Genomic DNA, 27,114 nt, shown 5'->3' on the forward strand with positions numbered 1-27,114 from the left:
CAAACAAAGATTGTCTCACACACGAACATGTGATTACTTAAGCTACTATTCTGTTACACAACAGCCATAGCGAGTTTAAGGTAATCATGGTTTTGTTTCATCAGGGATTTTACATTAGCCCAGTTGAACACTAATTCTTGTCATTCATTATTGTAGTATTGTGAGAAGAGCCATGATCGAGATTCTCTTTCTCTTTCTCTCAAAACAAAATATAGAAAAATTCTGATGTTAGTTTTATTTTGTAAGATTGTTGTTGATTTGATAAACAGAATCAGCTTTTACTTGGATTAATCTCATTAGCGTAATTTCGGAATTTATTTTTTTTTTGTAGCTCTGACATAATTTATTAGGTGTATGGAACAGAAAGTAATGGAAGGACAGCAAATCATCAGCTACAATTGTATGATTTGTTTTGCACTAATGTGTCCATATTGGAGACCACACAAACACACACACACACACACACACACACACACACACGCACACCCTACACATACAAAATTAATCTAAGGTAAATAGGGCAATCTTTATCCCTATTATTTTTTTTTTGCAAATTAAAAAAATGCATAGCAATAACAATGAATAAAGGTTTAACAAAGGGAGAAAATTAAGTAATTTTTGATGGAATGAATTTTGATGAGTCTTTATAAGGTACCTTTGGCCTACACCACCATAAAATATCTGGGGAATATGTTTTAAAAAATGAAAATAAATAGGCTATAGTCTTGGAGCACCCACAAAGGAAAAACAAATTTCTGCCTAATTAATTAATCAATTACGTTAATTGTGAAATCTTACATATAAAAGTTATTTGCATAATATTAAACAGGAAATATTTTAAAATAATTTACATGATAATACAATTTAATATTACTTTTGTTTTTTCCCAAAGTCTGTTAAGACGTTGTGGTTTTCAATTCGGCCCATAATGCAAACCAAGATCTCCTGCTTGAACCTTTTCTTCTGCCTTAATCCTTTCAGCTCCAAAGTAGTAAAAAAGTATTATGCATCAATGAAAAAAAAGAGAGATTTAGATAACAATATGCAAATAAATAACAATAACTTGTAAATGATTTAAACTATGAATTTGGTATATCAGTTTTAATGTATGGAAATAAAAGAAAGAGAAACAGAAAAAGGGAAAGACGTGATGCAGATAAGGAAACCATTCAAACACACACCTGTTGTCTTTTTTTTATTCAAGAAGATTTTGATTGAGTGATGAGTTTGCACTCTGACGAGTAGCACAGATGCAATAACAGAGAACCGACTCTGCAAATTGTAGGAGTGGTACGCTGGAAACAATGAAAACAGCACGTGATAGATAGCTCAGTCAAAAGGTTAACGGTAACTCACAGACAAAACGTCTTGTTTTTAAAAAGTGCATTCACAAACATGACAAATACTCTCAACTCATGATGTCTATTTTTATGTGATACAAAATATGCATACCTGTTTTAGATTTGTCTGTATTTCTATACATAGATATTTCTTCAAAAGGATCACTTCTTTTTTCTTTTTACAAAGGTTAAAAGCAGGGTTGTGGTCGTAGCAGCTTCGGATATCTCTAGCCTCTTTACCATGTAATGAGATACATATAGTCTCAACAGATATCCAAATAAAACCTACCATTTTCTCTGTTGTTCAACTCAAACGACATACTGTCTTTATTGAAAGAGATATTCATCAGTGAAGCCTGCAGTTTAGAAAAGAAATGGATCAATAAAATGCTTGGGCCATTAAATATATTTTTGTATACCCGCTTTTTTGTCAATATCATAAATACTAAAGACACAGGACAATATTATAAGACAATGCTGGGAGACTAAATGTAAAGATTAAAATAGTTCAAACATTATTTTTTTCAAGTTTTCTAGTTCATGAGAAAAAAAAATCAGGCGAGCACAGAAACACTATACTTCAGTCTTTTCTTCAGTCTATCCACGGCCCTTTTATATTTAAAAGAGCAATCATAAACAAGGTTGCCAGACAAAGGACAGGCTGTCTATAAACAAATATCTTTACAGTTTTAGTCCTGTCCAGATAAGATGCTTGCCCATCGTAAATGAGGCAGGATCCTGGTTTTCAAAGGAAGTCATAAAAGCAGTCAAACATACTGATAAAAACCAATAAGTACCATGCAAATCTTGCAAGACGACATATTCTCAAACAAGAGACAAAGTATTCTTCGTATAGGCGAAATATCAAGTGAGGAGGGAATGGGTGAAAGGCAAAGACCTCTAATCAATACTAAATACTATATTTCCAAAACCAAACAAAAAATATTTAATCTGTACATAATATAGTACGCATGAGTTCAGACTGGATCAGCAGTGTCTCTCCTTCTTGTTAGACTCTTAGTCTTTGCTGAACGCCTACCTTGGAATAGTACAGAAAAGTCTTTTTAATTGATCCCAATCTCTTTGTTCTCCTCCATAAATCTAGAGAAGGGTCGGGCAGCCCCAACATCCAGACCAGCCTTCTCCATGCCCGTCATGGGAGGGCTGCTGCCGGTGTGAACACGGTCCAGTCCTCCCGGCATGGGTCCCAGGGAGGTGATTCCCGCACCGCCGAGGCTGACGGGCAGCTGGGTGATGCCCCCGTTCTGGATCACAGAGATCTCATTGTTCTTCATGGCCAGCCCGTTGGTGATGGCTGCAGCGTACTGGTTCCAGAAGCCTGGGTCGACATTCATGGCCCGAGCCGCCAGATCTTTTTGGAACATCTCACTGAACTTCATAGCATCTCCGCCCAGCAAGGCCATAGGATTCTCCACAGACAGTCGTCGACCCCTTCGGGCTGGAGCGTTGTTCCACATGTGTGTTCCCATGTGTACCTAAAATTAGCAAGAGGATAAAAAGGAAGATCATGAGCGTGTCATCATGAGCTGCAAATCTTACCAAGGCAAACACACCATCGGCCTACAAACAAACATTCTATGGATGGGAATGGAAGGGAAAAGGCTAAAATCAATGTAAAAACAAACTTGCATTAATTTCAACATTGAGGCGAATTCAAATTTGATATTAGATTGCATTCTTTGAAGGTATGCAGCAGCTTAGCGTTGTCATGACACTTGAATTTCTAACTTTAATTCAATACTTTAAAATTTTCAATAGTCAATATAATTGTTGATACTAAATTTGACATTAAGGGCACGGAAGTAAAAAAAACAAGAAGGAACCAATCTCAGAGTGTTACATACATGGCATGCATCTTTTTAACCACAATGACCCCATTTCTGTAAAATTCTAATAGATGCTGTAATAAACTGCCTTGTACCTTCAGATTGCCCTTAGTGGTGAAAGCCCTTCCACAAATAGAGCAGGCAAAAGGTTTCTCCCCAGTGTGTGTGCGCTCGTGGATTTGCAGAGCACTGGCTGAAGAGAAATTCTTCCCACACGAGTGGCAGTTGTGCTGCTTCGGAGTGCGTCGAGGAGGTGGGGGAGCCAACATGGGGTTGATGCTGGGGCTCATGGTGGTCTGCGGCGCTGCGGCAGGGACCTGGATGCCCACGGGCATGTGAGAGTTGTCGCTCAGTGACACCGACTTGCCGTGGCCATTCATCTCCATTTTAATCATGTTTGATGCAGTGCTGGCCAAATTGGGAGTGCTCAGCCCTGAAAAAGAAGAAGTCATATTAGCATCAGATTGCTGATCATATGACACAAGATGACTGAATAGGTCATACTCAAAAATGTACAAATTACATTTTTCTGTAGAAACCATATATATATATATAAATGAAAAGTTTCTTCATTTATGTATTCAGAAAATGTGTGAATATTTTTAAAACATATTTTGTTATATTTATTTATTTAATTAATTATATTTGGTAATTTAATTTCTGGCTATCAATATATCATATCATATCATATATCATATCATATCATATCATATCATATCATATCATATCATATCATATCATATCATATCATATATCATGTCATATCATATTTCCTGATATTATATATTATATGATATTATAATATACATAATTTACATTATATTATGTACGTATTGTCATCATGAGTGCATTGATTTTAATTATAACCAGACATTAAATCTATATAGATATTTAATTCACTTGATGTAATGCATTGCATTTTGGTTGACTTTGCACATACACACCTCGATCTCTATTTAGAAACAGCATGCTGAAGTGGCTCTCCTCCTTGATAAAGTGCCTGCCAGGTTGAGTGGCAGTCAGGTCAAGGGCCCCGGTGCCTTCAGTTGCAGAAAGCGGAGATGGGGTCTCTGATTTTTCCGACTTCACTGTTGCCAAGCCAGATGCATTGTTCTCCTGGCCCTCGTCTGCTGTCATGGCACTGCTGTTGTTATTATTGTTGAATGTAGCTGGGGACTTGGATCGCTGGCTCTCAGAATGGCTGTGAGCTGGGGACAAATGCTGCATAGAGCCAGAGGACTCAGACAAAGCCGGGCTCCCCAAGCTTTGACCTTCAGCATCCCCAGCTCCTGACAGGGAATCAGCGGCAAAGCAGTCAGTCTCTCCTCCAAAGCTGATGCCGTTCTGCGTGGGCTTCTGACCAAATGAACGGGTCATGTTGGCAGTGGAGTCGATCATCTTCATCTGGTTTTCCATTGCAGCAATGCTAGAGATGATGGAAGTTGGTGGGGAGCTGCCAGGTGAATACGGTTTACATGGGTCTACTTCTCCCTCTTTCAAGTCAGCTTCATCTTCCATAGCTTGCTCCATTTCATCCAGGAGGTCATCATCATAATTACTCATCGCATCTAAGCTCTTCTCGTCAAAGGAGAGGTCCGTGTCCATCTCCTGTAGGCTCTCAGGGACCGGGGTGTTGGGGATCTGCCCTCCCATGTGCATACGGATGTGCTGCTGCAGCACAACGGCATTGGTGAACTTCTTCTGACATATAGGACAGGAGTGCTGGACCCGGAGTGGGGGTTTGGATCTATGGACACCGAAGTGTGTTTTCAGGTTTCCCTTGGTAGTAAATGCACGCCCGCATATCTTGCATTTGAAAGGCCTCTCGCCAGTGTGGATACGGTAGTGCATCTTGAGTGCACTCTGACAGCTCAGGACGCGATGACAGATGACACACTGGTTTGGGTCGGTCATCTTCTTGTCAATGTTCTCAACAAGCTGCTGCAACTTTGATGTCTCTGAGGTTTGCATAGAGTCTAGGAGGCCTCCGAATGGAAACTTTGCCTTAAATTGGTCTGAGAGCATGGGAAGGACAGGATGGGAGACAGGGTTGGAGCTAGGGCTAGTGATGGGTTCAGTGACCTGGCCACTGTTGGACGATGTGGTAGAGGTGACGGTAGAGGAAAGGACCACTTGAGTTAGTGTAGTTGTGGTGGTGGTGTTCTCTACTGGCCTTGTGGAGCAACTTGGGGGCAGGAGAACACCTTCAGGTTTCAAGAGAGGAGGTGCATCACTCCCTAGGTTGGGTTTTGGGGATGGTGAAGTAGTGGTCATGCCAGAGTCAATAATGATATTAGGGGACAAAGATGCACACTCGCTTGAAGGTGGAGACGGTCTCTGAGGGGACCTGTTGAGCGGCGTGAGGCTTGGAGACTCACCAAAACCACCCATCATGCTCGGCAGCGTGGGAGGCAGCTGGAGCCCGACTGAGGTTGGAACTGTGGGGAGGACAGGTTTGCTGTCTAGCCATGTGGTTACAGGTTTCTCTGGGGGCAAAGACATTCCATAAGGAATGCCTGAGCTTGTGGGCACATTGTCCAGGTACTCCGGCACAGGATAGGGGTTCATCTGAATATGTGGATATTTCTCTTTGTGCCTCTGGAAGTGGACTTTCAGATTTCCCTTGGTGGAGAAGCGGTTGCCACATATGTTGCATTTGTAGGGCCTCTCTCCAGTGTGTGACCGCAGGTGGATTTGTAGGGCGCTGTCACTGCCAAACACCTTGGCACAGAAGCGACACTTATGCTTGAAGAAGGGGTCCTCGGAGCTGGGCTTAGTGTCAAACACAGACACATTTGGGGGCTTCCCCTTGCGATGCTTCATCAGAGCGGAGAGGGGGTCGAGCGCATTGGCTGTGGCTGCTATGCTGGCCAGCGGGTTGGGGAAGATAACACTGCTGGATGAGCTGTGAGGTATCAGCGGTAGACTGGAGGCAGAGCTCAGGAGGCCGCTGTGGCTGAGCGAGGGAGGGGTTGTGGAGTTCCTGGGGAGAGCTGAGCTGCTGCTGATGCCACCACCTCCTGCTACACTACTACTAGTGCTAATATTGTTGTTAGTGGCTGAGGATGAGCAGGAGGGAAGTAAAGATGACAGTCCTGTACCACTGGGTGAAGGAAACACCGAGTTATTTGAGGATGTGCTGGGTACTGAAGGGTTAGACTGCTGAGTGCTACTTTGTGGTGTTTGTGAGAGGGGCCCTTCTATTGCTGAGGTCAGGGGTGAAGGGCCTTGACCGCTGAGAGTGGCCGGCAACCTCACAGGCAGCTGATGGACAGGGGGAGTGATGAAGTTGTGTAGTTGGAGCTGACTAGCAACAGGAGGGGCGCAGGACGATACAGACCCCTGGTTTCCCGCAGCGTTGCTGTGAAGGTGGTTTAGAGCAGGCTGTGAGGCAGACTGTCTGTTCATAAGAGCCACCTGACTGCGTATTTGCTCAATCAGCTGCAGCTGGTGTATCTGCTGCTGCTGGAGGGCCATCAGCTGGTCCAGGATCATGGGAATAGCCATGGTGGAAACCCCACTGCCCGCTGCCGCCCTGACACTCTGTGAAAACTGGGCAACGGCGACCCGGGTGCCATGCAGGGTCTCCAAGGTAACATTGGTGCTTGGCATGGTGTAGCTTGTAACAGTAGAGGGGACGACATCATTGAGCTGAGGTAGGGAGCCGTCTGGCTCAGGGGACGTCACATCTCTCTCTTCAGGATCCATGTTTTTCTCTGGTGAAAGCTCGAGCTCCATCGGCTCGTCCTCCTTTTCTAGGACATTGACCCCATTTAAGGTTGCTGTCTCTGGGATGTCATCCCCCTCACCAGCAGGACTGTGGTTGCCCTCCCTGGGGTCCTCGCTGTCAGCCTGCTCGCTGGGGCTGCTGGGTACAGGGGAGAGCTCTGCAGGGTACTCTTGGGAGGGGTTAGGTGTGTTCTCATTGTCATTCACTATGAGCACCAGGGGGTTTTTGGTGCAACTCTTTAAATGTTCACAGAAGTCTGACCACTTGAAGAACTCAGCGCAACACTTTTCACATACATGCGTCTCCTCACTGCCGCTACGGCTCTCGTTCCCGCTGTCGGCATCATCCAGCACTTCACCTCGGGCTAAAGAGAGGGGAGGGGGTCAGGGGAGTAGGAAAGAAGGAGGAGGGAGCAAAAAACAGAAGAATTAATGAATAAATAATCAATAAAGAATCCACACATATTTTGCAGTGCAGTGCTGCAAAGATTTAACCTTTGATTTTTTTCTCTCTTTTAACATAACCAAAATCAATATTCTTTTTTCTTTTTTTTGCTCTGAACAAATTGCCCTAGTTCACCAATTCTCAAGACCCAGGTTTGTGCATTCACACCCTCTCCATAGAGCCAGCTAATAATTTTCTTTGTGCAATCCATCAAATTATGAGGGCCTATCAATTGTGGATACTGCCGCTTAATGAAATTCCATAGAACCTATTGATTTCCAATATTTCATACAATTCACAGCTGCCTCATCTGTTGGGTACAAATCAGGACTTTGATGGCCCCATTAGGATTCCCCTCTGCTATCAAGCCCAGTCATTTCCATTCCACCTGAATTTCAAATGCCTGGGCCTTTTCATTTAGCGCTGCAAAGGTAATACGTTAGCCCTGAATCTAAGCAAGGGACTCTATATTGGGGCACTCTTCTGTTATGATGTCAGGAAAACTGTGTTGACAAAAGTGAAAGTGGAGATCATTTGAATCTATTAAACATTTTCTGCATTTTCTTTTTTACTGTTAAATTAGGCCCTTCAAAAATATACATATCTTTAATTAAAAATATGCCCACTGAAATGTTTTATAAAATGTTTTGGAAATACAAAACCTTGTAGCTACAAAACTCCCAGCGTTACTTTTCCTCTTTCTCTGTCTGTCTGTCTCTCTCTCTCCTTCTCCCATGCTCTCTGAAATAAGACTCAACAAATTACATGCTAGTGCCATGGCAGCAAAGTCTCTGATTAGTTACACATGTTTAATCACAGTTGTAGGAAGCCACTTCCTCTTCCACGTACAACCATCAAGAGTCAAACAAGCCGACACAAGCTCTGAGCATGGACCCAATTCACACCTGATCAAAACCATGTAAAAATGGCCTCCCTTGTATATTTATTTTTTGTGCTGTAGCACAGTTAGACTTGGTGTGTGTGTGTGTGCGTGTGTGTGTGTGTGTGTGCGTGTTGTTTGAGGCTGTATACACATTTCCCTTTCATTACGACTGGAAAGTGTGCTCAATCACTGCCACAGCACCTTGCGCATACTTTATTTCAGTCTCCTGTTCAGTTTACACTCAAAGACCCAGCATATATCTGGTAATATAACTATTTATCTACAAATTAAACTTTTGAATATACGATTTACACCGTTAAAAAAAATAAAATTAAGACAATTTCATAGGCATTATTGCAAATAAAAGTGATTTATTGCAGTTAGTCACTCTAAAAAGCTGTAAGACAGGGTTAGGTTGATAGGTGAGTTAATAATTCTTTTAAAAAAAAGGGGGCATATGAGCAAAAAATAGGTTTGTAATTATATGTAAATTATGTGACTCTTTATCTTAACATGCACACACACACACACACACACACACACACACACACAAAACATGAGTAATTGATTACATATATACACATTTGTCACAATTTATACAAGTGCAACTCATCCAATAGGCCAGCAGGCCTGAGCTCTGGATGTAAGAGATGTGTCATGAATGATGTTACCTCTAAAAACTCTGTAAAAAAATACAGCACATTACAGACTGCACATGTTTACTCAACATTAAAGGTCTTTCTGTGTCTTGCATGTGAGTAATCATGAGATTCATACAGTGCTTATGCTCATTTCAAAGGTTAACCCAGAGCGAGCCATGGCGAGGCAGACATTAAGCATTTGTGCCAATTACAGTGACTCATTAGTAAAGAAATTCATCACTCCTCCTGTAATTTCGGGGCCAAAGGGGGCATGCGCTATCCAGGTCTGGTGTCTGTAAGTTAATTAATTATCAACAGAAAGGCTTTGGACAGGCTCCGTGTTCTCATCCTCACTGGGGGAAGGGCTGACAAAACAAGATATTATTTTACTTAATCATGTATAGAGCCAGGTTAAATTGAAAAGAAAACTGATAAAAACAACTTAAAGGAAATTAAATTGTAAAATACTTTCATTTTGGATTGTGCATTATTTTTGTTTTGCAAAATCAATGTCAGCTCCCTCCTTGATTTTCCTGTCACAAGTCAGCAGACTCAGTGTAAAAATACCATTAAAACAAAAAAAAAAACCTTGATAATTTACTTAATTTCCATTATAAACTACATTATTTACCACAAGTGAAAAGGAGCAAGTGGCTGGAAATGTCAGAGACACGTGACAGCAGGCTAAAAATCTCCTTAGCCCAGCAGCGGACAGCAGAACTCATTTCCATAATTGGGGGTTGAAAGGTCAACGCAAATGAGTAGGCATTGTGTTGAGCTGATTAGTTATTAGAATGGTATTACTGTCAATCTCTTTTATTCATTCATACAATTACAAGTGGGGGCCTTTGTATGCCTCTGACCTCACACACACACTGAGACACGTTTTTCCACACACATAGACAGACAAAGACCATACACAAATTACGTATTGAAATAAACACCTAAAAAAATGCAGCATACACATGCTTTTTGCTGTTGCTGGAGAATAAATAACTAGTGTGTATAAGTGTGTTTGCACAGGCCTCTATTTTCAAATATTACCCTTTTAAGAGATGAATTTTCTTACCTAAAATAGTCAGAAATTGTTATTTTCCCTAATTTAAAAATCAAGGTTTTTTTTAATTTAATTTGAAAATATCCTTCCAACTTGGCATTTTCAGTGTTTTTGTAACACTCATATCAAGCACAATTAAAGATATATTGTGAAGAATTTTATGCCTTTAATCGCTTAACACTGACTCATTCAAACATGTGCACACTGCCAATTTTAAAAGATTTAAGAAGCCATTCAGTGATGCAGATGTGGGATTTTGCTGTGGTTTCTGCTTGTTTTCACACTGCTGTAATTACTTAATATTTCAATACAGGCCACACCAGTGTGCCACTTAATTATCTTTATGCTTTTGTTGGAAATATCATAACACACATGCAAGTGAGCTCAAAATAATACAATTTGCATTCAAAATCACCATTCTGTGCTGAAACAGTGGGGTGCCATCGTGTTGAGCAGCTGTGTAAAGGCGACATTTTGTGTTTTTATGCGTGTGTAAGACAGTGAAAAAAATCTGTGTGTGTGTCTGTGTGTCTGTGGTGTGTCTGTGTGTGTGTGTGTGTGTGGGGGGTATTGATTTTCCTATAGGATGAGAAAGGAAAGGATAAAAAAAAATCCAATCCGTTTTTCATTCCTTTAAGAGTCTTCATTTACCCAGATGCAAATATTAAGCTGAACGCACTCAATAGAGGGGATTGTGGACATTGAATCTGTGTGTCCACTATCTCGCTCAGCAATCTTTGGCATGCTAACTGAAACCGCTAATCTGACATATTATATCAGATGAGGTATTCATGCTTTCCACTGATTCTGTGAAAGCCACAGAGCTGGGCATTGAGCGAAGCATTGAGCAATTACAAATTTGCTCCACTGTTAACAATTTCCAGATTCACTTAATGAACACACACACACAGACAGTGACACTGGTAACATCTATTGTGTGTTAAGGTCATTGGTGTCTCCCTTTTTTCTCTTACATTTAAACTATTTTCATCTTCAAACCTCTTCCTCAAATTGTGTGAGCTTTTAATTAACATTAATACCGACAGTAAGAACAGTAATATCCCAAAAGGGCTTGCACTTACATCTTACTAGAACCGCCCCTCCTTCTGCCCCTTTAAAATGCATTCTTTTCAAGCATCTGGGGATAACTTAGGATCCTTAAAGAGAGATGCATCACTGGAGGTCCTGCCCAAGATGGGAGGGGAGGGCGGAAAAAAAGAGGCCTGCTGGGTTCAACAATTTTGGAATTCTTTGATCACACATCCACCACTCTATTCTCTAAGAAATTAATTATTTAAGCCATTATTTATTTTTTTTCATATTTAAGTTGATATGACAAAAAACTATTTGGACTGTGCGCGTGTGCACTGCTGCTTTTCACTGCTACATTCAAATTCCACTCATAATTTTGCGCTTTTGTGCAAAGTGTTAATTCCCATTTCAAAATGACTAAATCTGTTTAATTCATCTATTTGTATCTATTAATATTTGCATGTATTTTTTAAACTAGCAGATCCCTTAAAAGTGATATTTTTCATACACATTTTCTGGACAGTAATGTCTCTGTTTCCATAAAGCATCTCCTCGAGTGATCCTGTGCATCCTCAGATCTGCAGAGGCTCGAGCGTCCTCAGCACAGCTCTGTGTGTGTGTGTTCGTGCGTGTGTGCGTGCGTGTGTGTCATCGGCCTGGTCAGCCCTGCTGCAGAGTGGTACAGTCATATCTGCACTAACAGAGAGGCCTTTGTCATTGCCTGCAGATGTTGAGCAGCCAAAACATTAACGATTTGTTTGTGTAAGCATTCGCAATACAGTATTCAATGACGGCACTCTGTCCAGATGACTGTGTCGCCCGTCAAGATGGCTCTCTGTGTCTGGCTGTGGATTTAGAGAAGAGCTCGAGATGAGGAGGAGGATTTAGGATCTAATGGACGCTCACTGCTCAGCAGGCCAAAGACATATTTAATACACTCTGTTTATTTGTTTCAGTTAAATTTAAATGTTTAGATCTAAATTTTCTATTTAAAAAAGATTCAACTTTTTTTCCACACACAAACTGCAACATCTTAGCTGACTCTACTTTCTGAACAAATCAGTGCTAAAATCACCTAAACACACACAAACCAAATCACCTTCAGAAAGAGCACTAATGACCAAATGCACCTCTTCAGCTGATGACTTGTTAGCTCTCTCTCAAATCCGCAAAAATCTGCCGTTTTGTTCAATGTTAAAGAGTCCTGTCAAGTCCTTCCTCTCAATCAGGATATTACTTGTTTATGTGTGTTTTCAGTGCTGAGCAGTAATTAGGACGCAGCCATATTTGAGTGCCTTCTTGAAGACATCTTTGGCACAACTATGTGGGTGGTCCAGAGGCCTGCAACCCAATGGTGAGAGGGGATTAAAACAAAAGCCAAACAGAGCCCCACTGCAGGGGAACCATGTTGTCACTGTCAGTGGGGATTTCCTCACTTTATTATATATATTTTTTGCACCTCGTGGCTACATACATTCCTGCCTCAAACAGGTTTCAGAGAAAGGAAAATGTAACACATGTGAGAGTGTTTAAAAATTCAGAAAAGACTGTAAATGTGAATATGTGTGTGAATAAAGCATCAAAAATGAAAACTGAAACCATGTTTGTGGTCGTCCACCTGTTCAGTGAAAGCATGACCGAAATGTCTTTCCAGAGGTGTCTCCTAAGATGTAGAAAGTACAATTTTTACAACCAATAATATAAAACTAATAATATGTAATTACTTTTCTTTGTTGAAATTGATCCTGTACACCTCCGTCCATATCTGGGGAAATGTAACATTTGAAATTTCCTCTAAATAAGAAAGCAAAAGTGGAAAATGTACACCAACGCCTCCCACACATGCACACCTTCAAAGACACTGGATGCAGAGGAGGTTGTGGCGAGATGAAAAGCCCGTCGCTGTTCACACTTTCTAGGACACGAGTAAGCTGTGCTGCCAAGGTCAACGGCACACATGTTCTAATTGTACAAGGAGCTTGACATCTAGCGGCAGGACCTGGCTGGCCGGGGCTAGACAAAGGTTAAGTCAGCAAGCTTTATAAAAGCACTCCTAAGCAGAGCCCCCTCCTTCCTCTTCCTTTCCCCATCCTAACACACATGCACACACACACACACACACACACACACAACCCCCATGCCCCCAGGGGGCAAGTGTCCGGAAGGCCTGGGGGGGGGGTGATATGCCAGACAAGGGCTTGTTGGCACATGATTTTAGTTTTTCATCTTTTCAGGGATGCAGCACATTCAAGAGGTGCCCACTGAGCTGCAGTGGCCCAAAAATCATATACAAAAATCAGATGAAAATGAAGATTTGGAGAAAAAAAAGTGAACACACAAGTAGAAGTTTACATCAGAGCCTCCTAAAATTGTGTGCTGATTTTCTTGTTGAATGTCTATTTTGATGAAATTTGCTACGGACAGTGTGTCCTTGAGCACAATTTGCTCAAAAGCTTGACTTTCTCTTTCCCGCCAGCCCCCAAACACATATGGATTTTAAGTCCGAATCAAGCAGCGACTGACGATTGGAACTTTTGAATTCCTTCGACATTATATGCAATGATTTGTCAAGGCCAGCGATCGATAGTGTCGTCAGGAGCTGCACCACGGCGACAGGCAGCGGAGAATGTGATCATGCTGCAATGATACACCGACAGTCTGACATTTGTAGCTTGTCTATAAGGTGGCTTTGGATGAGACATGGTATTATTAGGTTTATCTAAGTGTGTATGGGCTCAGTGTGCTCTGCCAAAGGCTTGGGATTGTTTCGCTGCAATGTCTGTCCTGAAAACAAGTGAGCCTGTATAGTGCTCCAACGAGGACAGGCAAGAACATTCCACGGCCACTTCCAGTCTTAAGCACAATGGCGTAGATGCTATATGTTACCCACAACACAGTGTGTGTGTGTGTTTGTTTTAAAGCTACTCATGCATGTAGGAAGGTGTGCGTTAAAATGTAGAAAGTGTGTATAGATTTCTCCTTATTCTACACTTATTTCCTCTTTTGGTGGATCCGTCTTAATGTTTTCTGTATCCCAAATTGCCAAAATGATTTTTAAATGAAATACTAAATGTGTGTTAATACTTAACAATTTTACTTTATGAAAAGAAAGCTCACTTTTCATTCCACGATCCTACAGGAGAGCAACCTGATGGATGTTTCGTATCTCTGACCAAAATCTGGCAAAGGTTATCTCAGCGGTACAACAATGTTTGTGTTCAAATGTGAATCGGCCTGAAATTACAAAAATCAACAGAGTAAATCGGACAAAAGAGCCAAGAGTCATCAGTTTGCCCCCACACACTCACACCAACATTTCCCCATGCAAAGAGAGCTGCTCCCCAGAGATTACATCAGGCATTTCTATTGTAAAAGTAGCCCTGCAAAGTGTGTGTGTGTGAGAGAGAGAGTGTGAAAGAGTGTGTGTGCTGGTCAACATGAGCCTAGATAGTGAAGGACAAATAATAGCAGTGATTTGTGAGTACCAAGCTTTATGGATGCCCAAAAAGAAATACATCATTTGAAGTAAAATGCAGGTAAAGTGATGATATCATTAGTAAAAACTGCATTGTGATTAGTGTTTATTCAAATTATATAAAATTTGAAATTAAATTATCTTATTCCTCATATATAATATACTATTTTCATGTACATTTATTGCAAAATGCCTTTATAAAATAGAGCAATTAAAAATACTATCATTTCAAAGAATTGTAAATTAAAAACAAGAATTTATAATATGATTTTTGCATTATAAAGTAAGAATGATATTAATCCTACAGTTATCGAGATGTTCCTGTAATTCCTTCAGCACTACGCCTTGCTTAAGATGTGACTTTAGCTCTATAATGATCGTTTTATTGCGCAAAAGGCTGAGTACAGAATAAAAGATGAATGAGCCCTTTTTCCCCCCACATGGCGAGGACGAGCCCTGTCAACCGATCTTGTCGACGTTGTGGGCAAAAGGGAACAAATCAAGTGTGCTAAATTTATGTGAGGGGGGTAAACAAAAACATTTCCATAACAAAACAAGGCTTCGACCTGCAACAGAATCCGCAGTTTGCTCCTCGGAGAGCCAGACAGGCGCTGAGGGATAAGAAACTAAGCAAAATTAAATGTCAAAATTAAATTTAATCGGTTTTGTTTCTATTTTTTTTAAATAGTAATAAAAATATATATTTACACAGTTGTATCATTTACTTTTATATCCTCGGAATTAGGAATTTTACAGCTATAAGAGAATGTATTTTTTTTTACCTCTAAAATCGTGTGTGTATGCACGTTTGTGCATACATTTCAGTGCGCGCACATGCACATTCAAAGTCAATTGTATAAGATTTCAAACACGTATTTAAAAAAAAAAAAAACTCCGATTTTTAAAATATAATTCAGAATTAATTCTATTTCATAACAGGTCTGTTAAAAAAAAGGCCTCCAGCACATGCACTAATAAAAAATGCCGCAAAGTGTTATAAATGAATATATGCATTAGTTACATTAATCTTAAAAGTCACCTCTCAGCCAGCAGCCGATAATGTGGTGCAGCCTGCACGAGCTGCAGGTTCAACCGATGTTTGGGAATAAAACAAACACACAACTTCTTAAACGAGAATCGTACACTTCCATGCCTTTTTAGAACGAACTTATAACTGTATCATACTCGATTTATTAAAAATTATATACATTTATATTTAAAAAATAAAATCCAGCCATAATCCAACAAAATCCAAACGAGTTTTCATTTGAGGTACAACTTAAATAAGTTTTAAAGCCCCTAAAACAGGGTGAAGTGAAAAGACAACACTAGTGAAAAGCAGAGCTGTGAGAGGGGAAGTTGTCTGTTTGAAAGAAGAGACCTCAGCTGATCAGATCCACTCACCGTGCTCAGAAATCACTCCGGCTAGTGCGGGATCCTCGTCCGACTTGAGGTGCTGCGGCTTGGCTTGCTTGCGTCGGGACATGCTGCTGGCGTCAGTGCTGGCGGTGCTGCTGCTTTTGCGCTCCGTGATGTCTCTGCGTTTTGCAGATACATCAGCGAAGAGCGAATGAATCAACACACTCAAAAAAAGTTCGCAAATAGTCTGTTAGCGGAGAGAGGGGGGAGAAGAGAAGAAGAAAAAAAATATAAGAAATTAGCCAGTGTTGCTGCCGCCGCTGCTGTTGCTGTGCGTTGGATTGCGCATGTCGGTATAATAATTACGATAGTGAATAATGCCTCGCGATTAATGGCACCGTGTGAAGGTGGGGAGGATTGGCTAGAGTCCAGCGGACGCGCATTGGATATGGTAATGAGGGACGGACTAAGCAATTAGCCGCTTCACTCTCAGACTTTATCCGTCTCTTTTCTCTTTACTATCCAGCCTCCCCCAACAACACAACACAACACACCAAATCTCTTGTTATGCCCGGCTCACGGGGGGGGTCTTCACGCCAGGCTCCTTTCTCCCCTCCTCTCATGAAGCGCACTGGCTCACAAGTGCTGAGGATTTCTTCTCCGACTATCTCTCATCTTCATCACTGTGACCTTTATGATCCCGGTTTACATCACAACTTCTCATAAAGTCTCGAGATCTTGGCTCAGTTCTCGTGCTTTCTCTCTCTGGGTAACTTTTTTTTGTTTTGCCGAAGCTGAACACCTCCTTCTGAATTGGATTTAAATGAAGCGATGTTTACAGTCTCTGAGATGGCTTAAAAGTTTTCTCTTGATGGACATGTTTCCGGTAAAGTAGCTGCGGTTCGACCTCGATAACCGGAAAGTGGACGAGCAAAGTTCTTGACAATAACAGTAAATTGTTACCAGTTTTTTTCTTCTAACAGCGCAGCTCCGCTCCAAACTTTGACGCGCCTCTTCCGAGACACGCGATCAACAGCAGTCCCCCCTCTCACTCACAACACCTCAATGTGATCAAAAACTCCCGAAAAAAGAGAAGTCGGTGCTTTCTGATCGCGATGGAGTCCCCCCTCGTCCTCCTCTCGCCGTGTTTTAGCTCCCGGTTGCGCCTTCGCTTCGGTGCGCTCTCCAAAAAAAAAGTACCTTTTTCTTGATATCTAGTGGCCAAACACTCAAACACGGCTTGTTTTCCAAATTAAATCATCAGTCAGTGCCTTTCCCCTTCGCTCGGCTCGCGGGCTCATACCGAAGCCAACTTTGGAGTTATCTTCTGGCAGACCACTCGCGCTATCGGTCTCTCGGTGTTGGGCATGGCTCCGTGTGTGTAGGGGACTGCGCTGTGTGTGAGAGTTAACCCCCAAGCAGAGGTTCAGCCCATTGCTTTCAGCCACCACTAGGATGTACCACCACGTTGCTGTTCAATGGATCGTCCTCAGACTCCAGTGTGAACACCCAGATTTGACCTCCCATCATATAATATCTCACAGCTCTTAGCAGCCACCGCCTGTAAGGGATAGCCTGTCATATTAATCTCGTAGAGTATTTTTTTTTTATGAGAGCGGCGATTTTGTGGCTCCACGGTAGGCTTTCCATCACAACTTCCCCCCTTTATGTTAACTTTATTTCTAGTTTATGGGCATTTTACGCACGGTGGCAACCACTGGATATGCAGTTTGAGACAATAATCACAATTTTATACACACACACACACACACACACACACACACACACACACATATATATATATATATATATATATATATATATTATAGTGTCATGTAAAACAGACATATTTAAAACACCATAAACATGATATGATATATTTTTTATACTTTATATACATATAATATATACTTAAAATTTGTTTTTTTTCCCCCTCTATCTTCTTGCGTAAAATTAAAACGTGAAAAAGAGAAACGATGTTGTGCATTCACACCAGCTCATTGTGGTGCTGAATAAACAAATTAACCCTTTACTTTGCATTCCTATTTGCATTAAAATCTCTTACTGCATGGGGTCACATTAATGGGGAAGGGATTGAATGGATTAAGAGGCCGGCTGGCATGTAAATAAGTAGGAAAAACGTGCGTAATTGTTATGATAAACACCACATATGGACATTTTTTATTCGGTTATTTTTTTCAAACGTCACAGTTTATCACATAGGTTTTTAAATTGCACAAATCTTGGTTGTAATATTATTAATTATTAAAGATGATACTAGAAATATTATTGTTATGTTTATTTCTTGTTCCAACGCCTAAAACGTGATTATTTTACAAATAATTTGAAACAATTTTACTGTAAGGATAGATCTAGAGCTTTTTTTTTCAGTTTGGGGGGGGGGGCTCCCCCCTCTTCCCTCCCCCTCCCTCTCCCTCTTGTCTGTTTGACTTGTCTATTCCCCTGAGTGCACCTCATATGGGAGACAAATCTGTTGACAACAAGGTCGTCCTATGAGCAAACTTTCTTTTTTCTCCCTACCTTCCTCTTCCTCTCCTTCTCCTTCCATCATCCCCCTTTAGAAGTTATGTCCAAAAGACTGTTATTATCTGGTATTAATAGATGCAGCCCCAGGAAGACAAAATCAGCTATTGATAATTGCAAGGAGTATACGGCAGCTACTGTATCGATCGGCGTGTCCTCCACTCCCCTGGTACTGAGAGATAAGGAGACACACTCTTTAGAGCAATATAATTTCTTTTGACCTATCTGCTTGCTACAGACTTATGATGAATAGCCAGAGTGGCTGAAGTCCTTTATCACCAAAGTTACCCCCTTGATATAATATTGATTCTTTATAACTAGCTCGCCACACAAAAATCAAACTGTCCACTTGGCCATCATCATCATCAATATCATCACAAAGGCGGAGGAATGAAGATCCCTCGCGCCTCTAAAGGCGAGCCTTTACAATCTCCTCTGTAGGCCTAATCTTTATTTTGCTGATGATGAAAGGAGAGGGGAAACGAGGCAAGGTGCCATTTAAGACGAGGTGCCATTTAATCCGGTATAGACTATACACATACACACACACACACACACACACAGAGAGAGACAGAGGGAGGGAGAGAGGATGATCCAGAGTGATCAGGTTTGCCAAAAAGCTTGGAGTTCTGGGAAAGTAATTAATTTGGGGTGGCTTTTTTTGATAAACAGAAAGGTTTTGTTTGATTTAATCTGTACAAAACCTGCAATTCTTCCTCAAAAGCAACCCCATATTTTTTTTAAAAAAACATAACATGATAGTGGATTAAAGGGAATGCGCCACAATCCAATGGAACTATTAAAATGACTATTAATTTGGAAAACAAACAAATCAAAAAAATCAAATAAATCGCTTTTTAATTGTCAGCAGTGGAGAAGTAAAAGTGCAGGTTTGTTTTATGGCACAGCTCACACCGGATGCGCCCCAGAGGTATCTTTTAACCTTAAAGGACGAGGACTGTTTTGCTGCATAGCTGGAGCCCCATAGAGGCTATTCCAACGGGGCCACTCTCTCTATTCACCGAGAGAGGGGAGAGTGCTGCTGGTGGAGGAGAGGTGTGGTGGTGATGGTGGTGGGGAGGAGGGAGGGATGGAGGGGAGGGGGAGGGTGGGAGAGGAGGAGAGGAGAAACGTGTAATCACCCAAACAACCATTTTTACCCATTTCACCCCCTCTGGATCTGTGTCGCAAGGTAAGAAAAAGGCTACTTGGCTTCTCCACCGGCCCTCTCTGCATCATGAACTGCACTTGTGTAAAGAACTCCTCTCCTTTTCCTTTCCTCCTCTCTCCCACTCTGCAGTCTGCCGTGAGGTTATCTGTCTTTCACTGCGGATACCGCGAAGGGAGGCCGGACCGTGAAGAAGACACCGAGAGGTAAATGACGCTCGCAATTTATTTATTTATTTTGTCGCTGTGCGCTATTGTAGAACAGACTAAAGTTCTCCTTCAGATATCGTTGAAGAACCTGCTATTTTATTCAGATATTTTGTTCGGCTGGTAAAGCGTGTGATTAGACCGCCGAAGTAGCGCAGTCTGAAAACTGCGTCCCGTGCGTCAGTGTCCAATCAGACGTCTTTGCGCCGCCGCAACTGGTGCCAAGACGCATTTACACACACCGCAGGCTAATATAGCAGCCTATGGCAGCCTATGGCTACTGCTGGGGCGTCTATCTGCACCAATCAGAGGCGACTTGTAACTTTTTTTTTCTCCTGCTATTGGATGATCATAATAACAGTATCCCTTAAGACAGGTTGCTCCATTGTCCTAAATTATTCCTGTTGGATTGGAACTCATTATTGGCTTTACAGTGACTCTATTATTATTTTTATGATATATATTGGCATTTTTTAAATCTCCTGGGAATTAATCATAGTTACATATAGTGACGCTAGCAGTCAATATTATATTTAATAATACTTCCATGGTTTCAATGTGAAATTCCTTTATCTTTATTGATGAACTGTTGAATTGTTATTAGTGGCCTTATTATGGATTTTATGTCTTAAGAGTCACCTTAATAGTTTTGAAATATTCCTACAGATATTATATATTGTGCTAATATTGAGTTTGAAATGATCATGTTTTATTCTGTTCTGTTCTATCAGTGTAATATTCCACAGTTATCATATTATTTTCCTAAATTGAGCTTTTGTCCTATTTTACATGGCATTCTTTATTATTATGTTGGCATGTGATGTTATTGACTTTAGTGAAGTGTTTGTTATTTCAGATAGTAATTTTTAGTGATCTTGTTTTGCATTGGTTTAATGCATTTTATTATTCAAATATTCCTATAATATTCTTATAGTGACTTTTGGCTTTATTCTCATCTAAGAAAACATTTTATCATTTAAAAAGGATCACTGAGTTGGTTTTGTAAAAGTTGCAACGACTTGCTTTTTAGTAATGGTGTTAAAGTAAGAGTGTTTTCATTCCAGTGATGGTGAAACTATTCAGGAAGGAGTCACTCTAAGTGTGTGTGTTGTATTGTTAGACACTGAGCGAGCAGTGGGCTGTCAGAATGACATGATATAAGAGTGTTTTTTTCTCTCTCCTGACATGTTTTCTAGCTTTGCTCTGTGCTACACATCCATTAGTTGGATATGTAAAACACACACACACACACACACACACACACACACACACAGACACTCTCACACACACACACGTGCACCCACAATTTGATACATAATTGTGGACATCATGCATAAGTAATGACTATTGTAGCTGGGGCTCTACTAAGTGGCAACTGGCTGTGATCCTGCACTGAAAGTGGAGTGTTTTACTCTCACATTCATCACAGAGTCACAGATTAGCAATTCGTGTGATCCGTGAACTGTTTTTACATCAATGAACTCGAGCTTACATTTTCAGTTATCATATCATGACCTGCTTATCTTGCTTCAAATGAGGCGGGCTGAGATCAAATGTGACAGGCGACTCGTACCTGAGATGAGTAAAATGTGATCTGACTGCTCCAATCAGGCTTAATTGAAATGAATTGAATCAACCCATTTCTTCTGCTACTGTAATTAAATTAGTAGCCGGGGTGTAATTGGACATCGAGTTGGCACTCGAGAAGGAGATGACAAAATGCTCATTGCTGCCACCGAAGGACTATGTGTCAAATTCAGTGTGAACGGCAGTGCACCAAATGCTGGCTGACACGTTGACGAGGCTGGTGCTTCACGAGAAGAGCCCACAAACAAAACCCTCCGATTATCTGCCAGAGTAAAACATTGCCTCATATGGAGGGAAATATGTCAAAAATCTATCTACATGTGATTAAACTTGATACACAGTAAGTGCAAAAATAAACATATTTACAGTTTATATAGTGCATCAAAATTTAGACTCCAATTATTGCTTATATAGTGCAGAATACTGCTTTTGCCAGGACCCTAAAACTCCTATTATACTGAAATTGTTACAGCAGTAGCAGCTCTTAAATAAAGAATGACCCTCTTAATCTAGGGCATGAATGTAATGAATAAATAATTAACTGATAAAAGACATTTTAAAGGCAAATCAAATAAGATTCTGATGCACTCAGAAGTGAATAACCCTGTCGGCTGAATATCTTATATCTAATAAAACTCTGATCCTTGCAGACCAATATATATGTAAGAACATTGTTACCTTTTTGATACCTGAATTTGAGGCCCTGTATCAAATATCTCACATATCAGTTTGGCCCTCGCAGGAAGGGAAGAGGTTTTACTGCTCCGAGGCCTTGGTCATCTGTGGCTGTAATGCCACTTCCAAGAACAATGAGCAGAACGGGGCTAAAGTCGCACTGATGACACTTAATCTCATTGGAATTCCTTGTCAGGTTTGACCTTGGGAAGATATTAGCCACTCGACAAGTGACTCTGTGTGTGTGTGTGTGTGTGTGTGTGTGTGTGTGTGTGTGTGTGTGGGAAGAGAGAGGTGCCTGTGTGTCTCTGTGTGTGCAATTCCAAGTTGTGCAAGTGTTTTTGTGTCTCTGTGTGTGCTTTCTGGAGTAAACACAGGTGGAATTTGCTTTAGAGCTGTTTTAGATTTATAACTGTACTGTTGTTGGATGCATGATGATCGCTTTTGTGAGTGCAACTGTGAGTCAGAGCACCGTAACTGTATTTGCATGGTGGTCCAGCACTCCTGATGTGTTGCTGGAGGAGGAGGGGTGGAGGTACAATGCATGTGCATGAGAGCAGCCAGTAGCCAGACCAGTGGACTGCAGGGATCTGTGGCCCAGTGATATGTGTGCCACATTGTCTGTTCAATAGAGGCCTTTGAATTTTTAAACAGCATCAGTTTCTTCATACTGTCATTGTTTTGGCACCATTTGCCTTGCTTAATCCTGGTAAGTGCATATCTACACTGTCTTACTGACAGCGCAGAGGTGTGTGCGCTTAGGTGTGTGCGTGTCAAGAGAGGGGGTATTGATAGATATGTTTGCATCGTGATTCAAAGCTAGTGAAAGTTAGCATCCTGATAAATGTAAACCAATGCATGTCCTTTGTAGTGATTAGACTGCCATCAGAAGTGTGAGTGCGTGTGAAAGCGGTGGAGGGCATAAATGCGCGCCTGTATGAGCGTGTGAGTGTGCTTGATGGCATCGAAAATAAGAGAGAGAAGACAGGAAACAAAAGGCCAGGACAATAATGTTCGGCATTCGCAAGGTCCCGCCGATATTTAAAGCCAGCCAAGTTTAAACAAACACAGCATCTCGCTAAGGTCAGAAATGTGTGTTTCTGCATTTGCTAGTGAAATGACTGCTTCCTTTCAGTCGACACTATCTTCCAGAGCATCAGTTTGATCTCGCTGTTCCCACTACAAAGATGCATACAATGCGAACAAGGTGAGGTCGATTGCAAAAAGGCCTGCAAGCTTTAAGAGCAGCAATTAGAGTTAAACTGATACTTTTAGTCAGGTATCTGAACTGAGCTATTTTGCCCCTAAATGACACAAAAAAGACCAGTGCCGACTTTTGCTGCTGGAATCAGTGATAAGATGGGTGACAAGGATCTTGTTTTGAAGGCCTGGATTTGCAGTTTTTTACTCAATAAGCAAAATATAATGGAACGAAATGTGCCATATTGTTATAGTGAGTGAGATTATATGATGTTATATCATCATATAATAATTGCTTCAAAAAGAAAACAGATTTCAAAAGAATTACACCATCAACATTACTGCTGCTGTTGAACCTGGACCACTACAAATCTTATGTGCAATACTGCAATACTGTTGTACTTTTTACACTCCTCACTCACCCACAAATCCTCTTTTTTGTGTGTATGTAGTGTTTATTGCATTGTCTACTATCCCACATCGCATTCCTTTTTATAATTACATTTCTGCAATATTGATTGAAAACACAGTTGTTATTTTCATATAAAAGCTTATATTTAATATTTTTTACTTATCATTCCATTTTATCTTAAATATCATTTTATCTTGCATTTTATTGCCACTTTATCATATTTGATCGAATTATTTTATATTTATTTACTGTATTTTATTGTTGTTTTAAAAAAGAACATTATTCTGTCTCTGTGCACTTTATTTGATCCTTTTTATATCTGTATTTATCTCATTTCTCTTTATTTTTTATTCTATTCTATTTGTAATCATCTTATTTTATCGTTTTTTTACTCTATTATATCTTTACTTTATATTATCCTATTTTGTAATCTTATTTTTTATTTATTTTCTTTATTTATCCACATTTTTATGTTATTCTATATCTATTCGTCTTTTTATCCTTATTTTGTAATCTCTCTCTCTCTCTCTCTATATATATATATACATATATATATATATATATATATATATGTATATATATATATATGTATATCAATCCTATTCTATTTTAATTTATCCTAATGTATCCTTGTTTCTTATGTTACCTTCATTTATTCTCATTTTCATCTTATTCCATCTTAATTCATCTTTCTATCTTTATTCTTCTTGCTTTATCTTTACTGTGTCTTGTGCTTTTATGGCTGATCTGATCCATTCTCTCGTCAAATACATTTCATTGTCGCATTGACTCTATGTTAACCTATTAATGATTTATAAAGTTAAACTCAAATTAGTATACCTGCATGCAATATGCCTGAAAAACACAGACGAAACTTTGACAGGATAAATTGAACGCATTTTAGAATAATATTGCTTATACAAATGACAAGCCTTTTCAGTTGTAGCAAAAAAGCCCTTGATTGTTGTGGAGGAGAGTTAGCATTCACTATGCAAAGATTTGACATTCCTCCATTTACAGTACTGGATACACCCGCATGTCTACAGTCCTTCAGCCTCTCTCTCTCTGTGCCTCCGTCTCCACGGAGAAATATTTGCGCAGTGAACCCTCCTCTGTATAGTTTCTATGCTCTTCCCTCTTTGTCCCTACACTGACTTATTTATGGTAACCCGCTAATGAGGTATACGGTCTTTTGTAGTGAGAGACAGCATGTGTAAACATTTAGATTTTTTCCCTCAAGTACAAGGCAAGATCCACCAAATTAAAAGGCACAAAGTGAAATGAAATCACGGAGCAACCTAACACCTGATCAAATACAAGGTTACCCATGCAGTGTTTTGTGTTTTGCCGTGTTAATGCCCTATGTTGCTATCAGTCTGGCGTGTGTTTTGGAGGACTGCCAGCCAGTGGAGGAAGAGCACCTATTTTGTGGAGAGGTAATTGCTACACAGTAGCCTCTGATTGCCAGGATCTTTCACTGGGAACGGCCTCGGCTCCCTTTTCACTTGCACCGACAGCCTGATTACAAATCATCTTATTGATTTGATGAGTGCAAGATGTTTGCTAATAACTGTTCTCATACCATCTGTTAATCTTTGTTGTGATTAAAGAGGTAATCCCAATACCCATTATTCCCAATGACAAGAGCGGGGATCATTCTCTTACACAAGCTTTAGCCCCTCACAGGCCGGGGGCAGTATCAAGGATATCAGTGATCTCCGAATGCAATTGAGAAATCTGCTCCACCCTCCACATAACAAACGCGATACAAAAAAAAAAGAAAAAGAATTACACCCCTCGCTAAAAATCCATTACCTCGTATAATCACGCAAAATGATTTTTCTTAAATATGATAATAAATCACAGGCTGGATCAATAGCCTTAGGGCCAACTGCTATGCCCTGATAACGTATCAATCAATATTTAGTATTTAGATTTTAATTAATACCTCAGTGGGGCTTGGAGCCAGTTAACATTGAGAGAAATATAATCTGTGATAAAAATGGGCCCAAGTAAAGATAAAAGTGAGCAAAGTCCTTGTTTGCATTCCACAGTTGTTCCTCATATCTGTCATTGATCAGTCAATTGCTTAGTCGTGATTAAGGACCCTTCAAAATCAAGGTCTGTGTGTTTGTGTGTTTCCTGCTTTTTGTGTGTGTGCAATGCATAGGGGAGGTATGGATGTGTGTGTTTACATGGCAATGTGCTCATCGATCATGCTTTGTGGGGATGAGCTGAGCTTCAGAAGCACCTGCTGCTAACTGCGCATACAAAAGATCACAGAGTAAAATTGTGTGTATTGCAAAGCTTTGAAATATATCTTTGATTTTTGATGTTTGTTTTAGCGTAACACAATACTGTACAGGCTATTTTCTTTTTAATCATAATCATCACACATCACACTGCATAGTAATAGGTTTCTTGCACACACTGTTGCTCCACTTCAAGAATTTGACTCTTTAACAGCATACAGTACAGGCCTGCGATTAATTGGCCACTGTGCAACTCTGACAGAAACACTTACGCAAATAGTTTCAGAGTGCTGCGTTTAAGTCATTGCATCCCGAATATGCACGCAATGGCCCCTCTGTAATCTTTTCTTAAGGTTTTACGTGTTAAACACAGGACTGCCAACTGTTTTCCAATTGGATTGACTCTTGTGGCATTTGTAATTGGAATCCTTTTCCTTTATAAAGAGATTAAAATAGATAAATATAGAAACAGACAGGCAGAGTTTGACCGTGAGGAGCTGCATGGCTAACACAAGATTAATAAGACACATAGATAAACAGGATTCTGTGTTAATCCTCCTTTGAACTCGTGCGTTTGACTTGTAATCTGTTGACTTCCATCTTTCCACGATGCCTGTCCATCTCTTAAATAAACAAATAAAATGTAGGCTATTAAGAAAGGAAGGTAACTATTGTATAAGTAAACTGGGGCAAATTGGCTGTTTTTTCTTTTAAAGACAGGCAAGAAGAGGGCAATAAGCACCTTAAAAAAGATTGTGAAAAAGACAAGAAAATTACCTGAAAATTAGCAACAGAACAATCAAACAAAAGCAAAAAAAAAAAAAACAAACAGAAAAGGGGAAAATAAAATACAAAAAATTGAAAAGGCCCAAAAAAACTGATTAAAAATTACAATAATTCTTTAAAAACAGTTTAAAAAATATAATTGTGATCATTATAAATAGGGTTCTTTGGACATTTTTCCTTAGCTTTTCTAAAAAATGATTTTCTAAATTTGTTATTTTCCTGGAAATTGAAGAACATTTCTTGCCAAGTTGCTCATTTCATTTTTCCTCATGTTTGTTGTAAGAAATCAAACCAATTTGCTCAGGTTTCAAAGGTTTAAATCCTTGTGCGAGGTGTCTGGATGCAGCACAAGAAAATTGTCAATCCAGGTTTTAAAGGGTTAGGTTCTTCATTGTCTTCTTCCTATATTTATTTTAAAAAATCAAGCCAACTTACTCAGATTTCAAAGGGTTAAGCAATACTTTTACCTAACCCTT

At 40.2% G+C, this 27,114-nt stretch overlaps 1 protein-coding gene and 1 long non-coding RNA gene across 2 annotated transcripts in view; one reads left to right on the forward strand and one right to left on the reverse strand.

Annotated features, from left to right (window-relative positions):
* Positions 1 to 1,180: 1,180 nt before the first annotated feature.
* On the reverse strand, positions 1,181 to 17,219 carry sall3a (spalt-like transcription factor 3a). The gene is made up of 4 exons (XM_042490592.2): positions 15,854 to 17,219; positions 4,132 to 7,281; positions 3,283 to 3,620; positions 1,181 to 2,836 (listed from the first exon to the last, which is right to left on the reverse strand). The coding sequence occupies exons 1-4, from the start codon at positions 15,933 to 15,935 to the stop codon at positions 2,405 to 2,407; spliced, it is 4,002 nt and encodes a 1,333-aa protein (XP_042346526.1). The 5' UTR covers positions 15,936 to 17,219; the 3' UTR covers positions 1,181 to 2,404.
* Positions 17,220 to 19,456: 2,237 nt separating this feature from the next.
* LOC148188201 (uncharacterized) overlaps positions 19,457 to 27,114 on the forward strand; it is a 63,936-nt gene continuing 56,278 nt past the window's right edge. Inside the window, exons 1-2 of the long non-coding RNA XR_015778051.1 lie at positions 19,457 to 19,544; positions 19,653 to 19,726. This is a non-coding gene — a long non-coding RNA (uncharacterized LOC148188201). The remainder of the gene's footprint in view (positions 19,545 to 19,652; positions 19,727 to 27,114) is intronic.

Source organism: Plectropomus leopardus, chromosome 11 (genome assembly GCF_026936395.1).
Source record: "Plectropomus leopardus strain MGB_pleo_1.0 chromosome 11, ASM2693639v1, whole genome shotgun sequence".
In the NCBI taxonomy this organism is placed as follows: domain Eukaryota; kingdom Metazoa; phylum Chordata; class Actinopteri; order Perciformes; family Serranidae; genus Plectropomus; species Plectropomus leopardus.